Raw genomic sequence first — 16,457 nt, forward strand, 5'->3', positions numbered from 1 at the left:
GACATGTCAATCTAGATTTTTTTTTATACAAATTCAGTAATAAAAACAACATCTTAATGTTTACACATTCTATAATTAAACAATTGTTTGACTTCTGAAATCAATGCCAATAAAACACGTATTTTCCACCACCATAATAATTGACAGTGGCTTTGATAGACATATACAACACACCATAGAATACACAGAAAAAGGAACATGTGAATAATGAACTTAATCATTATAAGTAATGGGATAAAATCTTTTTAAAATCCAGACTTGTCCTATTTTCACACAAAGAAAAGAGATTAAATCTTTTACCACAGATAACTTTATATACAGTAATGTACAATAAAGCAAATATCATTTTATGAGTAAATAAATGACAAAGCAATTTTCAGTGGAGCTCATAATTAAAAAAATGCATTATTAACAATGTTACTACAATTCTGGGTGGCAAAAATTGACAAATGTGCAACAAACATCTGGCTTTTGCACAATTGCTTGTTTAAGTACATACAGAGGAAGGAAATGGAAAGGACAAGCAAAATAAGTATGACCAAGGCAAATGTAGTCAGTCATTCCATTTTGGATGGAAAAAAAAATAAAAATCACAAATACAAGTTTGAGGTAATGGTATATACTATACGGAATATACCACAGAAAAATTAGAAAACAAGAAAATTATCATTTTGCACAACTGTATTCAAAATGATTTAAAATAGTAAAACCATAAACAATAACAAAAAAAATTGTCATGGAAGTTGTGTTATGCACTGCAAATGAACAGTTACAAATGGACAGGTGAAACAATTAAAGGAAATTTATAGAATTTGCAAGTAGAAGAACATTCAGTGTCAGGGGTGGACCAGAAATTCAGAAGAACACAGCACAAAATAAACTCTCTCTATAAAGGATTCTTAGAAGACTGAGCGTGGTTGCTTCATGCTGTAATGGGCTTCCATTGCAGACACATATGCAGACTCTGGAAAGAAGTCCTCATGAAACTCTGCCAAAAACCTGAAAGAGTAAACAATATGTAATTCAATAATAAAAATCAGTTTGAAGCGTATAAGAAAATAACTGATGGCCAGGTAAAAAAAATAAGGTACGATAATGGCCTCTGACCCAAGGTGTCATAAGCATAAACACGTTTATTTTTTAAAACAGTCTTTTAGTCTTTCTGCAATCTTTCTCTCACTGTATGAAGTTGAATGAGTTTCTATGAAGACCATTCAGATTAACTTACCTATTGCCTCACTGGATATATTATATAATAAAAAGTTTTGCTGAATGCAATTGGTTGCCTTTTTTCGAACACTATTTTAAACATGTTACATCTTGAGTTAAATTCAGTACTTGCTTGCATTTATTAATATATATTTACACTATATACACTAATGGTAACAAATTATAAACATACTAGACAAGAAATATTTTAAATGGTCATTAATGGATCATATTTATTCCACATATATTATATAGTACCAAAGAATCTTCTCAAAATATTATTTTACTAAAATACAGTACATTCATTTAATCTATAAAAAAAGTTACACTACACAAGCCACTTGGTCACTTTATTACTCACCAGGATAAAATGCTACTGTAAAGCATAGCCAGCATAGCAATCAATGCACATTATGTTGTAATATTACACCATTATACCAAAACCTGCTGCAAACATAATGAAACTCCAGTCTATCCTGCTTAAACCAAGGCCCACCAGATTCATGCAAATATACTGTATATTTTTTTTAAATAATACAATATTTAACTTTTAAATTGTTCAGCAATTCTTTGAAATGTGATTTGTGTTGTCATGTTTCATCAGAACTTTATAATAATAATAATAATAAATATAGCTGCTAGCAGCAATTACGGGGCCAAGCACTCCAGCGGAAAGTTGAGGAGCTAAGAATGGCATGGAGCATCACACGAATTGTAACGAGGAGTAATTAAAGCAATTTTAGGATGATTGTGAGGTGACAATGACACATACAAAGTTTGGTGCAAATATGTCAAAGCTTTGCTGAGATACAGCCTCAAATGCATTTTGGCATCCTTCCAGCAAATTAATTGATGCGCTAAACGAGAACCGTTTCGTATATTGACACGAAATCCATAACTTTTGGCCAGTGGGGTCTGAAGATGGTCCGCGTTAAATTTCGGTCTAGGTCTAGGAGGAGTTCGAAAAAGTAGTTCTCTTACGAGACCTCTCTCGTACTGCGTCTTAGCTAAGACGCTACGGGAAAAGTCTCTTTTCACGAAATACTGAAGCAAAAAACTATCCTTAATTTTGTATTTTTGTAAAGCGCATTTGCAGCAGTACACAGCCATAGGCGAGACGGCTCGTTCGCTCATTGGCTTCGCGCCCTTCTTGCCACTTCCCGCCGAAACGGGTGTGGCCCAACCTATAAAAGGAGCTCGAAAAGGCTGATTCACCTGATTTTTCATCTCTTCAGCGAAGCTCACGCATCGCTGGATCACGTAGGAAGCAAGCGCCGTCTAAGAAAGCACATCAGCAGGACGAGCCATTCTGAAGCTGCTGGCATCGCCGCCTTCCACTGCCGTTCCTGCTGCGCTATCCGACGCCTATATCCTTTCAATTCTGTTATATCCAAGCTGTTCTTTATGTGTGTGTGTGTGTGTTCGCCCTGCGACACACACTCGTAAAAGAGCTCACGTCTTTTTTAAGATGCCTTCCTGCGGCTCGTCAGAGCCCCACTCAGCGAGGGAGACCGGTACGTCATCTGTGTCTCCTGCCTGGGTGAAGATCATGCAGCACTCGTGCTCGCTGACGGCGGATGCCCCCACTGCGAGCTGTTGCCATGGTGACTCTGAGGACTCGCCTGGCCTTTTTCTCTGAGCCTGCATTCTCCGCTGCGCTGAGGCGCCGTAAAAACATCGCTTCCAGCGGATTCCGGAACCGTCTTCAGCTCAACCGAGCTCGCTGGTTCGCCCTGCTTCACCGCCCCCCCCCCCCCCCTGCATCGCTTCCCGGTGGGCAGCGCCCGCTGTTTGCCGGCGCGTCGTCCGAGGAAGTCGATCTCAGGGCCGCGTCGGGGGAAGAGGACACGCGCTCTCTGCTAGCTTCGGGCAGTGAGGGCTGGGCGAGCTCCGAGGATCTCGCGCCTTCTGCTCAGAAGCCCAGCAGACGAGCTGACATTGAGAAGGAGCCGGGGCGAATGCTCGTGTTGGCCTCGATGAGTCTCGGCCGCGAGTGGTTTGCACCAGCGCCCCCACCTCTCGTTCCCGGCTGGATGGTATTTCCCTTTCGGATGAGCGTACTTCTCAAAGCCCGCCTCATTTCTTCCTGAGCTTCACGAAGAGGTGGCGAAGGCTTGGAACGCTCCATATTCAGCGCGAACTCGTTCGTCTGTCTCACTAGCATTCTCCACATCTAAATGCCTTCTAAAGCCTGCTATGTGATGCTGCGTCGGCACTACTAACGATGGCTGCTTCATCGAAGCGCAGGTGTACGAGTTCCGCTGTGGCCGAGCTCTCACCCAAGCGCGCCGCTGTTTCAGTTCCAGGAATTGTGACTGTCTCAGCGTTTTCTGCAATGCGCAAGCCTGCACAGTTGCCCGCTTGCCTGCACACAAAAGCCGTTATCATAACAGCTTCAGCAACGCAGCTAGAGACCCCCGTTCTCGCTCTACCGGCCGTCGCCCCGCGCCGCGGGGACCGCGGCAGAGGATTACGGTGAGGTCGGGAGCCCCGAAGCCATCCTAGGAAAGCCACCTACGCATGCTGCATGACGCTGCATCGGCACTACACACGATGGCTGCTTCATCGAAGCGCCGGTGTACGAGTTCCGCTGTGGCCGGGCTCTCACCTAAGCGCGCCGCTGTTTCAGTTCCAGAGATTGTGACTGTTTCAGCGTTTTTTGCAATGCGCAAGCCTGTACGGTTGCCTGCTTGCCTGCACACGAAAACCGTTATCACGGCTACCCAGATATTTCCCGAAAAAGGTGTAATTTCTGGTGTCCCGGCCACGGCCGATGGTGCTATAAATGTAGTGACGATGCCCACTGCTCAGTGCCCATCTCCACATCTAATTACAGCCCTTCACACAGGGCTCGCGGCCATAAAAGCGACTCAAGTCGATCACGCGCACTACATAGTAGACGTGCCCACTCCTCAGTGCCCACAATCACTATGTCACACGTGTCATGTGGTTTCTGAATACTCGCATTCAACATGTCCGTAGTGTCCTACATAAATCGCCAGGGCGGTCTCGGGGTCCCGAAACCTGTGCAGGCTGACGGAACGCCTCCTGGTTTGGGCTCAGCGCAACGTGCGCTCGCTGAGAGCAGTGCATGTGCCTGGACTGCAGAATCTGGGTCCAGACAGGCTGTCCAGAGGCAATGTTCCTACGGGCGAATGGTCTCTACACCCGCAAACAGTCCGGCTGTTGTGGGAGAGATTTGGCATGGCGGAGATGGACCTCTTTGCGTCCAACGAAAACGATCACTGCCCCGCGTTCTTTTCCAAGAACGAAAGCGCGCTGTCACGGAGATGGCCGTGCTGCCCGCTTTATGCGTTCCCTCACTGTCACTGGCGCTGCCGACTGTTATATGGGCAGTATTGTGTAAGACCCGCATTGCCACATTGGTCAGGCCTTGCCTCGGCTGTGTGATGTCATATTGCCGCATCTACGGATGCTGCTAGATATAGGACAGAGGGCTTTTTCCCTTTTCTGTCCTGGACTCTCTGTGAGTCCCTCAGGTGACTGTGCACTGTAAATCCTGGGCGTTGCTTCAGGTTTATTGGTGTGTGATCCCTGCGCGCACGGCGTTTTACATTGGGTTCCCGTAGCGTCTTAGCTAAGACGCAGTACGAGAGAGCTCTCGTAAGAGAACGTACTCGGTTACTAAACGTAACCTCGGTTCTCTCTAGAAGAGCGAACGAGTACTGCGTTCTCTGCCGTGCGTACGCGAAGCGCCCTTATTGGTCTGATGTTGCATCAGCCCGCGCTCAATAGGCTGTGCAGTTGCCGCAGAACAAGCCAATGAGCGAACGAGCCGTCTCGCCTATGGCTGTGTACTGCTGCAAATGCGCTTTACAAAAATACAAAATTAAGGATAATTTTTTGCTTCAGTATTTCGTGAAAAGAGACTTTTCCCGTAGCGTCTTAGCTAAGACGCAGTACTCGTTTGCTCTTCTAGAGAGAACCGAGGTTACGTTTAGTAACCGAGTACGATTTTCAACATTAATCAAAATGGCGGACAGGAAGTATGGCCAATTTGGGCATAATTGGTATCGATGTTCTCAGTATGACCCAGAGAATATAGGGAGACCATGTTCATTTCAATAGTCTAATTATTCAAAAGTTATTAGCATTTTTTAGTTATTTCATTATAATTCTTGACCACAAGGTGGCGCTGCGACCAAACTTATAGAGTACCTTCAGGGCATGGAGCCGAATAGTTTTGTAATTATTTTCATAACGATAAGATAATGCGTTCAAAAAATACAGCATTTTAAAAGAATTCAAAATGGCCGACGCCTAAAATGGCTGACACAGGAATTGGATATCATTCGACTCGACATGACTCACTGAATCTAAAGAGACCAGTTGTGTGATTTTTGGCCAAACCATTCAGAAGTTATAAGCAAAAATATGCATTTTTCATATTTCCGGACCAGTAGGTGGCGCTGCGCCGAAACGCAGCATGTAGCCTCAGGTCATGCTTGTGATGACATGTACCAAGTTTGTCTGATTACGATGAACCGTTGCGGAGATAAAGCCTTACGACTGTTTTTGCAAGCACTACGTAAAATTTGTTTGAGCGTTTATCAAAAACGGTTTGACAAATCAATTTGAATTCCATAACTTTTTGTCACCACTGCCTTAAGATGATCTGGTTCAATTTCTGTGCAAATCGGACAAACAGTTTAGGATGAAAAAGTAGGTTTTTGGAAAAAAATCTAAATGGCGGACATATTTTAAAGACGGAAAATGATGTCATAGGGTGCAATCGAATCGTCATGAGCTCAGGAATCAGAGGAAATTTTGTTGATTGACCGGATGGTTCAAAAGTTATTAGCAAAATATGAATGAAACTTTGGAGAGGTGGTGGCGCTAGAGGGAATGACTTAGACACACCAAAATTGGTGTATTTAATGTTGGGACTGTCCTCTATCAGAATATCAAACCATTACAACTTTCCCACAATCAGTTCTATGGGCTGTCATAGACTCTCAGTCGGAAGAATAATAATAAGAACAATAGGTGCCTTGCACATTTGGTGGTTGGCCCCTAATAAATATAGCTGCAAGCAGCAATTACGAGGCCAAGCACTCCAACGGCAAATTGAGCTAAGCATGGCATGGAGCATCACACCAAATGCATTAATGAGCAATAACAGCAATTATTAATAATTTAGGATTATTGTAATTGAAATGGCTAAAAAAAATCATAAATACAACCTCTAGTAACATGATTACTTGGCTTATCAAGTTTGACCAATAGGTGGCGCTGTTATCAAATCAATATGGCGTACTTTGTGTGACTTGTAAATGACACACACAAAGTTTGGTGTCAATATGCCAAAGCAGTGCAGACATACAGCCTGAAGTGTCATTTTGGCATCATGCTTCTAATTCGTCGCTGTGATATGCAAAAACAGTTTTGTCTATCGACACAAAATCCATAACATTTTGTCAGCACAGTCTGAAGATCATCTGATTCAAATTTGGTGAAAATCGGACCAATGCTTGATGAGGAGTTCGAAAAAGTAGGTTTTCAACATAAATCAAAATGGCGGACAGGAAGTTCAGCTTACTCTGGCATATTTGGTATTTATGTTGACGGCATAACCCAGTCCCCTTTCATTGCAATAGGCTAATACAATAAAAAGTTACTGGCATTTTCATAAGTGTAATTATTAATGGTTAATGAATGGTTTATTACTCTTGACCATCACACCAAAGTAATTTCTTACTGCTAAATTCCGAAAAAAAAACAGGTGTTAATCATAGGACCTAAAAACTCTGCATGTAATAACCTAGAACACTAAGACTAGATGGCTGCTCTGTCAATTCTTCGTCATCAGTTAGGAACCTAGGTATGCTATTTGATGGCAATCTTTCCTTAGAAAGCCATGTTTCAGTCAAAACGAACAAAAAGGGGGTGCTAAAGAGCCCGAACAAGATGGCAGCATAGTTTGATGGCTCCGTACAACATCGCACATTAAACAGCTCCAGACCTTTGCAAACCTGGTCAACTACATAATACAAATAATGCCTAAACCCCCTGTACCAAAGGAGTGTGAAATCTTCTCAAATGCTCGCAAAACAAGCTCACGAAGAGTCTCCGGTTGAGAGTGTCGAAGCCAACAGCATGGTTAGTGTAACAGACGTGCTAACTGAACTTAAATCACTCCGCTCTGAGTTCAGCTCGAAGCTGGACGGAATAAACAACCAAACTGGGGGAAGCTGACGAACTCTATCTCAGTGATTGGAGAATAATTTAGGTGAAATTATGTGACAGCTAATGAAAAATTAATCGAGGAGGCTAAAGCCCGCATAGTCGCTACAGAGGACGCGTTGGATAAAAGCGAGAGGGATCTGGCTAAAGCAACAAGGCGGCTCGCATACCTGGAAGAAAAGACAGAGGACCTAGAAAACCGTGGTAGGAGGAAAAATATCTGGCTGTTTGGTCTTAAGGAGGGAGCTGAGGGTAAGCGTCCTCTTTTGGACTTTATAACCGATATGCTACCCCAGTGGCTGGGCATCAAATCCGACAGAGTATTCATATTAGAAAGAGCCCACCATACCCTGGCCTCAGCTATCCCCAACCAGAATCGAGCCGTCCTCCTTCGCTTTCTCAACTATCAAGATAAAGAATTCATCTTACGCTCCACAAGACAACGGGACATTACACACAACGGATCCAAACTCACATTCGTCCAGGATTTCTCCGCGGAGATGATCCGACGAAGACGGGAGTTCAACACTGTAAAAAAGCTGTTTGTTGACATGGGGACCTTCCGAGGATTTCACCTCCAACCATGTAAACTGAGAGTGCTACACAACAGGAAGATCCAGATGTTTTCCTCCCCACAAGAGGCTGAGAAATTCCACCGCAAAATATCTGCAAAATAGCCTAAATTTGACAAGGTTTGAACTAAATTGAATCGTTTTCCTTACCCGAAGAGGGGTGAGTACATACATTTTTGTGCAGAAATCAGGCTCACCACTGGGCCTGATGGGTAAAGCCAGGTAACGTTGGGCTCTACATGGTGGGAAATATGAACAATCACAGGCACACACAGGCTACTATCAGAAAGGCTCTTGCTTTATCTTAATTTTATATATTTATTTTCTATGAATATTAGCAGCCTTTGTATATGACTGTCACTTTACTTTGGATATATTTGATACTTTTCTAGCATGGTATATAGAAGAGAGGAAGGCTGAGCATTTATATATATATATATTTATATATATATATATATATATATAACAACTTGAGGGTGTTACGTGTTTCAATGGGGTTGCCTTGTCATTTGGGGACTAGGCTAGGGTTTTGGGGAGGGAGTGGGTAGAGGGGGCCCCTCATGCTCTACCAATGTTATATTTTTTGCTTTTATTAGTTCGTTAGTCTTATATTGTTTTTTCTTTTACTTTAACTATCATGGTCACACGAAACCAATGTAGCAGGCAACACTCTAATGTCTAGTACACTTAATGTAATAACGTTTAATGTCAGAGGCCTTGGCCACCCAATTAAGCGGAAGAGAGTGTTTGGATGTTTGGAGAGAACTTAATCCCACAAGGAATGACTACACTTTCTATTCAGCTATACACAAATCATATTCCCGATTATATATATATTTTTTTTACCCCAGGATAATCTCTCATCCATAGTTTCATGTGATATAGGGCCCATTCTTATATCAGACCACTCACCAGTCTACCTGCGGTTATCCCTCCCCCAAAAGACAAATCAAACCAAACAATGGAGAATTAATGCCTCTTTTCTCACAGACCATGAAGCCTGTAAAAATGTAAGAAAATGGTTAGAGCAGAACAGACAGGATAATGCGTCCTCCCCTGTTACTCCGGCAGTGATGTAAGGCTGCGGGTGCCTCAGTTGAGTTCTCAAAGGCTGCGGGTGCCGCTGCCGAGTCCCCCGAGGAGGCGGCGGGTGCCACGGTCGAGTCCCCTGCATCTTGGCTTGTCACCGTCATTTGTTTCGGTTTTGTTTTTGCTGTGTTGGCCTTTTTGTTCTATTAAAGTTAATCTTCCCTGCATTTGGAGCCAGACCCTGTGTCTTCCTCGGCGCGGTGACAAAGTCCTCATTTCTTGATTTTTATAAACAGCTTTATGCGTCAGAAAATCCCTCCGCAACAGATATCCACAGATTTTTGGAAAAAATATCCTTACCCTCTGTCTCAAAGGATGAGAAGGAGCAGTTAAGTGACCCATTCACCCCAGAGGAAGTTTTACAAGCAATTAAGTCAATGCCCATTTCGCCCAATTTCATTACTCTCCAGTTGATTTTAAGATATTATCCAAATCAATTGCACACAGGCTGGAAGACCCTTTGCCCCAGATTATAAATCCCGATCAGTCCGGCTTTATGAAGGCAGGCTATGCATCTGACAATATCCGAAGGCTATTAAATATAATTGAGCACTCGTCCCTACACAACAGAACAGCCTTACTACTTTCGCTTGACGAAGAAAAAGTGATTGATAGGGTCGAGTGTTCATATCTGTTTGCCATTCTGGAGAAATTGAAATTGGTGAAAAATGTATTAGATGGGTCAGAACTATGTATAGCAATCCACAAGCCCAAATATGTATAAATGGTACCCTCACTGAAAATTTTGATTTGTTTAGAGGCTTTCGTGCAGGGATGCCCTTTGTCTCCATTTTTGTTTAACTTGGCAATTGAACCACTCGCAGAAGCCATACGGGCTAATGAAGAGATTTTTGGTATAAATATCGGGAAAACGCAGAACAAAATTTCACTTTATGCCGATGATATAATTCTATACTTAACTAGCCCCGAGCAATCAATCCCAGCAATATTAGACCTGATCACTAAATTTGGAACAATATCAGTCTATAAAATTAATTTGACAAAATCCAATGCATTATTAATTAACTTGTCAGTTTCGAATAGACTCAAACCAGCTTTAAATATCTTGGGGTGAATGTGGCTCTAAAACTTAAGGACCTCTACTCTACCTCATTAACTACATTCCGCTGCTTAAAAAGATTAAAGAAGAATTAGAACATTGGAAATGGCTCCCCATCTCATTTTTTTTTTTTGGACGAACTAATGTAATTAAAATGAATGTTCTGCCCCGTTTTAGTTATTTCAGTCATTGCCCTGTTACTTGGATAAAACTTTAAATCTGTAAACAAAAATCTTTCATATTGAAAAATTTGATCTGTTTAAACAAATCCTAAATGAAACTTTAAGACTGGAACAACGCACATACGACCTAAAAAATAAATGGGATGCCTTCAGAAAGATATGGGAACCCCTTATGGACATCTGAAACTACAATGTTTGGCATGTTTACATAACATTTACAAAGGTTGAACTGTGATCTGTAGACTGACTTGATTTAATTTGCTGTAAATTTATTTTTTTTAATTAATCAATTTATTTTTTATTATATATTTTTTTAAATCTATAAAAAGATAAAAAAAAAAAAAAAAAGAAAGCCACGTTTCTACAGTCGTGGCCAAAAGTTTTGAGAATTACATGAATATTAGTTTTCAAAAAGTTTGCTGCTAAACTGCTTTTAGATCTTTGTTTCAGTTTTTTCTGTGATGTACTGAAATATAATTACAAGCACTTCATACGTTTCAAAGGCTTTTATCGACAATTACATGACATTTATTAAAAGAGTCAGTATTTGCAGTGTTGGCCCTTCTTTTTCAGGACCTCTGCAATTCGACTGGGCATGCTCTCAATCAACTTCTGGGCCAAATCCTGACTGATGGCAACCCATTCTTTCATAATCACTTCTTGGAGTTTGTCAGAATTAGTGGGTTTTTTTTGTCCACCCGCCTCTTGAGGATTGACCACAAGTTCTCAATGGGATCAAGATCTGGGGAGTTTCCAGGCCATGGACCCAAAATTTCAACATTCTGGTCCCCGAGCCACTTAGTTATCACTTTTGCCTTATGGCACGGTGCACCATCGTGCTGGAAAATGCATTGTTCTTCACCAAACTGTTGTTGGATTGTTGGAAGAAGTTGCTGTTGGAGGGTGTTTTGGTACCATTCTTTATTCATGGCTGTGTTTTTGGGCAAAATTGTGAGTGAGCCCACTCCCTTGGATGAGAAGCAACCCCACACATGAATGGTGTCAGGATGCTTTACTGTTGGCATGACACAGGACTGATGGTAGTGCTCACCTTTTCTTCTCCGGACAAGCCTTTTTCCAGATGCCCCAAACAATCGGAAAGGGGCTTCATCAGAGAATATGACTTTGCCCCAGTCCTCAGCAGTCCATTCACTATACTTTCTGCAGAAGATCAATCTGTCCCTGATGTTTTTTTTGGAGAGAAGTGGCTTCTTTGCTGCCCTTCTTGACACCAGGCCATCTTCCAAAAGTCTTGGCCTCACTGTGCGTGCAGATGCGCTCACACCTGCCTGCTGCCATTCCTGAGCAAGCTCTGCACTGGTGGCACTCCGATCCCGCAGCTGAATCCTCTTTAGGAGACGATCCTGGCGCTTGCTGGACTTTCTTGGACGTCCTGAAGCCTTCTTTACAAGAATTGAATCTCTTTCCTTGAAGTTCTTGATGATCCTATAAATTGTTGATTTAGGTGCAATCTTAGTAGCCACAATATCCTTGCCTGTGAAGCATTTTTTATGCAACGCAATGATGGCTGCACACGTTTCTTTGCAGGTCACCATGGTTAACAATGGAAGAACAATGATTTCAAGCATCACCCTCCTTTTAACATGTCAAGTCTGCCATTCTAACCCAATCAGCCTGACATAATGATCTCCAGCCTTGTGCTCGTCAACATTCTCACCTGAGTTAACAAGACGATTACTGAAATGATCTCAGCAGGTCCTTTAATGACAGCAATGAAATGCAGTGGAAAGGTTTTTTTGGGATTAAGTTAATTTTCATGGCAAAGAAGGACTATGCAATTCATCTGATCACTCTTCATAACATTCTGGAGTATATGCAAATTGCTATTATAAAAACTTAAACTGCAACTTTTCCAATTTCCAATATTTATGTAATTCTCAAAACTTTTGGCCATGACTGTACATTGGTAAAACTGCATTTTTCCATCTAAAAAATATATCTAAACTACGGCCCATGCTCTCAATGTCAAATGCAGAAATGTTAATCCATGCATTTATGACCTCATGGTTAGATTATTGTAATGCTTTATTGGGTGGTTGTTCTGCACCAGGGATGGAAATTAGCACCCGCCACCAGCCAAATGCGGGTGATTTTGTGTTGTGGCAGGTAAACTCGCTTCGCCTACCAGCCACCGTGGCGGGTAAACCCGTGGGGGGTTTAGATAGTCTCATAAAAATATTTGCAGGAGTCTCATTTTTCATGATATCTTATTCAGATTTGAAATAGAAACTCAGGAGACGTCTGACTTTCAACCCATTACTTTTCTAGATTGCTCCAGGACTCATTTCATGTATTTTTATATCAAATAAAAAAAATATTAAAGTGTGATAAAAAAAATTCAAGGCACTTCAGTGTCTATAACTTTTAATATTTTTGAGCATTATCAAATCTGGTTGATAAAAAATAAAGCCCAAAGGGTCTTTCCAAATACACCAAAATTATGTTTGTAACACACTGAAGTAGGAAACTGTTACAATTACAAGTTAGGTAGAGCACTTTCAGCTGTGGGTCCCATAATGGGGGGTGCTGGCTAACAGGTTAATATTCTGCATTGTAGTTTGACTTGCTCGCGCAGTGCGCTGAAGAGATATCACTGTAGTACTACAATGAAGTGCTTGTCTCAAAACCAAATAGATCCACGGTAGGGATATGCCGGTATCATATTTTCCTGTTGCGGTTAATTGATAATGCTTTTATCACGGTATACGGTATTATCACGGTATTGAAATTTTGTTTTAAAAAGTGGTCATAATACACTATAACAGGTTAAATAACTTTTTTTCTTATAACAAAAATAACTAAACATTTAAAACAATAAAGCAATACAGAAAAATATAGAAAAGTTAAATGTTTTACACATTAAAGTGCAAAAGAACTATAAAAACCAATAGGTATCACTTTACAGTAAGACCTCATTAGTTAACCTTAGTTAATGCATTAACATTCAAGGCAAGTTTATTTATATAGCACATTTCGTACACAATGGTAATTCAAAAAGAAAGTAAAAAAAAAGCAATGAAGAAAAATAATCACAAAGTAAAACAAGCAATTTAAGAACTTGAAAATGAAAATGATTTAAAAATTGATTTAAAATGAATTTAAGACAGTTTAAAAATAGAAAATGATTTTACATAATATACAGTGCAATACATAAAATATAGTGTAATCAGTTCGGACATCGCATAGTGCTCATTCAATAAGTGCACAGCTAAACAATGAGCAATAGCTACATTACTACTATAGAAGTTATTAATCTTCGTTAAAAAATACAAGTCTTAGTTCATGTTAGCTCATTAAATAACACAGCTGCAACTTTCAATTTTAACAATGTGTTATTAAATATGGGAATACCTAAGATTAATGAATGTTCAGAATAATTTTTTCATTGGCAGTTTATGTTAACTAATGAAGCCATAATGTAAAGTGTGAATGAACAATAAAAGATCAAAACACTTTCAAACAATATCTAGGGCATGTGTAGTCCGGAATAAAAAAAAAAAAGAATGTTTGAAGATAAATAGCCTATTAAGTCTAAATATTTCAGTAGTTTACTGTGTTTACAAGGTAAGGGCTGCATTTAGCGCCATCTGCTGTCAGTGAGTGAATGTGCTTTCATTCAGCGTCTCTCACGTGTTCCTCCATGTGCTTCTTATGCGTGCTTGTTTACATCAGAGCGTACGCCCTCTTTCAAGCAGCATACAGCGGTGTTGTGCATTTTAAGCAGCTGATGGGAATAATATTCTTAAAATGCATTCCAAATTCTGAATAATTTGTAATGTATATTTATTCACGGTATTTAGAAATGCCCACGATAACAATATCGTGCATATTAATCACCGCAATATATCGCATTACCGAATACCGGCACAAGTCTAATCCACAGTATATATACAAATCTTCTCCAGGCCCCCAAAACACCATTAGACACCATTTTTCTCTTCAGCTCACCAAGCCTGCATTTATTTGATCCAAAATACAGCAAAAGCATAAATACTGTGAAATATTTTTGATATTTTAAATGACTGCTTAATATCTTAATATATTTTAAAATGTAATTTACTCCTGTGATTTCAAAGGTGATTTTTAGCAACATTAGCATTATAATACAAACAGGATGATAATTTATAAGTTACGAGCTAGGTAGCTCAGATCTGGGCAAAGTTTAATCTTAAATTAAAGCTGATTTAACTTCGCAAAGGCCTTTAGATTTAACTGACCAAGTTTGATGTTGATCTGAATAAATCTCTAGGAGGTTTTCGTTAAAGTACAAACCCTGAAAATGGCAAAAACAACACCAATTTTGTAGGGAAAATTCAAAATAACCGACTTCCTGTTGGGATTAGGATTTCATACCAAGATACTTTTTTGTAGGTATTGGTGTGTTACATGTGTGTACCAATTTTTGTACATGTACGTGAAACATAGCTTGAGGCGCACTCCGTTGAAAGTGTATAGGTGGCGCTATCGAGCCATTTTGCCACACCCGATGGAATATTGGCCTTCAGATCTGTTCAGTTTGGGGAAGATCGGACATTTTATGCCTGAGTTATAACATCTTTTATTACCATGGCGAGACTTTGAATTTTGTAACGGCGCCATGGACACGCCCCTTAACGAAGACTCAAGATCTTCACAATTTAACATTGCACAGGCCTTTAGATTAGACTGACCACAAAAAATACATTGATGTCAAAAAATTTCTAGGAGTAGTCTGTCGAAGTGTAAAATATGTCACTTCCTGTTGCACCGAATCACCGAAATTCGCCAGGCGGCCACGGACACGCCCTTCAACGAAAACTCAAGATCTTCGCAATTTAACATCGCAAAGGCCTTTAGATTAGGCATACCAAATTTGGTGTTGATTTGAAGAAATCTCTAGGAGGAGTTCGTTAAAATACAACACATGGAAATGACCAAATTACACAAAACTTGCTCATAATTTTAAAAATAACCGACTTCCTGTTGGGTTTAGAATTTTGCTCCAAGAGTCTTTTTTGTAGGTATTGGTGTGTTACATATGTGTGCCAATTTTCATGCATATACGTGAAACATAGCTGGAAGGCTGTTGATTTTCTTAGTATAGGTGGCGCTGTCGAGCCATTTTGCCACACCCTCTTCTGAATCCTATATCAGACGTAAATTTTCGCCAGTTCAGAGGTGTGTGCAAAGTTTCATGACTTTTCAAGCATGTTTAGGCTCTCAAATATGCGATTCATCTTGGAGAATAATAATAATAATTATAATTAAAGCTGCAAGCAGCGATGAACGGGCCCTCGCACCCGGGCTCACCGGCAGCGAGTGGCTTTAGTAAATAGGCGAACGGTGAGAAATATGCATTTAAACTCATAAATATAAGTGGAATATATCAATGTTTAATCCATATATGTGCCAATCTTTCTGTTGCCAGCAGGTGGCGCTATCATTATAATGGAATATTGGCCTTCAGATGTGTTCAGGCCAGGACTCTTATCGAACATGCGGAGTCTGGGGAAGATTGAACATTTTATGCCTGAGTTACAACAACTTCTCTTGCTGTGGCGAGACATCAAATTTTGTCATGGCGCCATGGACACGCCCTTTAACAAAAACTGAAGATCTCCACAATTTAACATTGCACAGGCCTTTAGATTAGACTGACCACAAAGAATACATTGATGTCAAAAAATTTCTAGGAGTAGTCTGTCGAAGTGTAAAATATGTCACTTCCTGTTGCACCGAATCACTGAAATTCGCCAGGCGGCCACGGACACGCCCTTCAACGAAAACTCAAGATCTTCGCAATTTAACATCGCAAAGGCCTTTAGATTAGGCATACCAAATTTGGTGTTGATTTGAAGAAATCTCTAGGAGGAGTTCGTTAAAATACAACACATGGAAATGACCAAATTACACAAAACTTGCTCATAATATTAAAAATAACCGACTTCCTGTTGGGTTTAGAATTTTGCTCCAAGAGTCTTTTTTGTAGGTATTGGTGTGTTACATATGTGTGCCAATTTTCATGCATATACGTGAAACATAGCTGGAAGGCTGTTGATTTTCTTAGTATAGGTATCGCTGTCGAGCCATTTTGCCACACCCTCTTCTGAATCCTATATCAGACGTAAATTTTCGCCAGTT

General features: G+C 40.6%; 1 protein-coding gene across 1 annotated transcript in view; it reads right to left on the reverse strand.

Annotated features, from left to right (window-relative positions):
• Positions 1–294: 294 nt before the first annotated feature.
• Positions 295–16,457, reverse strand: part of LOC132142475 (male-specific lethal 3 homolog) — a 162,993-nt gene continuing 146,830 nt past the window's right edge. Inside the window, exon 13 of the mRNA XM_059552368.1 lies at positions 295–999. Coding sequence (XP_059408351.1) covers positions 900–999 — 100 coding nt within the window. The 3' untranslated portion in view covers positions 295–899. The remainder of the gene's footprint in view (positions 1,000–16,457) is intronic.

This window comes from Carassius carassius, chromosome 6, assembly GCF_963082965.1.
Source record: "Carassius carassius chromosome 6, fCarCar2.1, whole genome shotgun sequence".
Classification (NCBI taxonomy): Eukaryota; Metazoa; Chordata; class Actinopteri; order Cypriniformes; family Cyprinidae; genus Carassius; species Carassius carassius.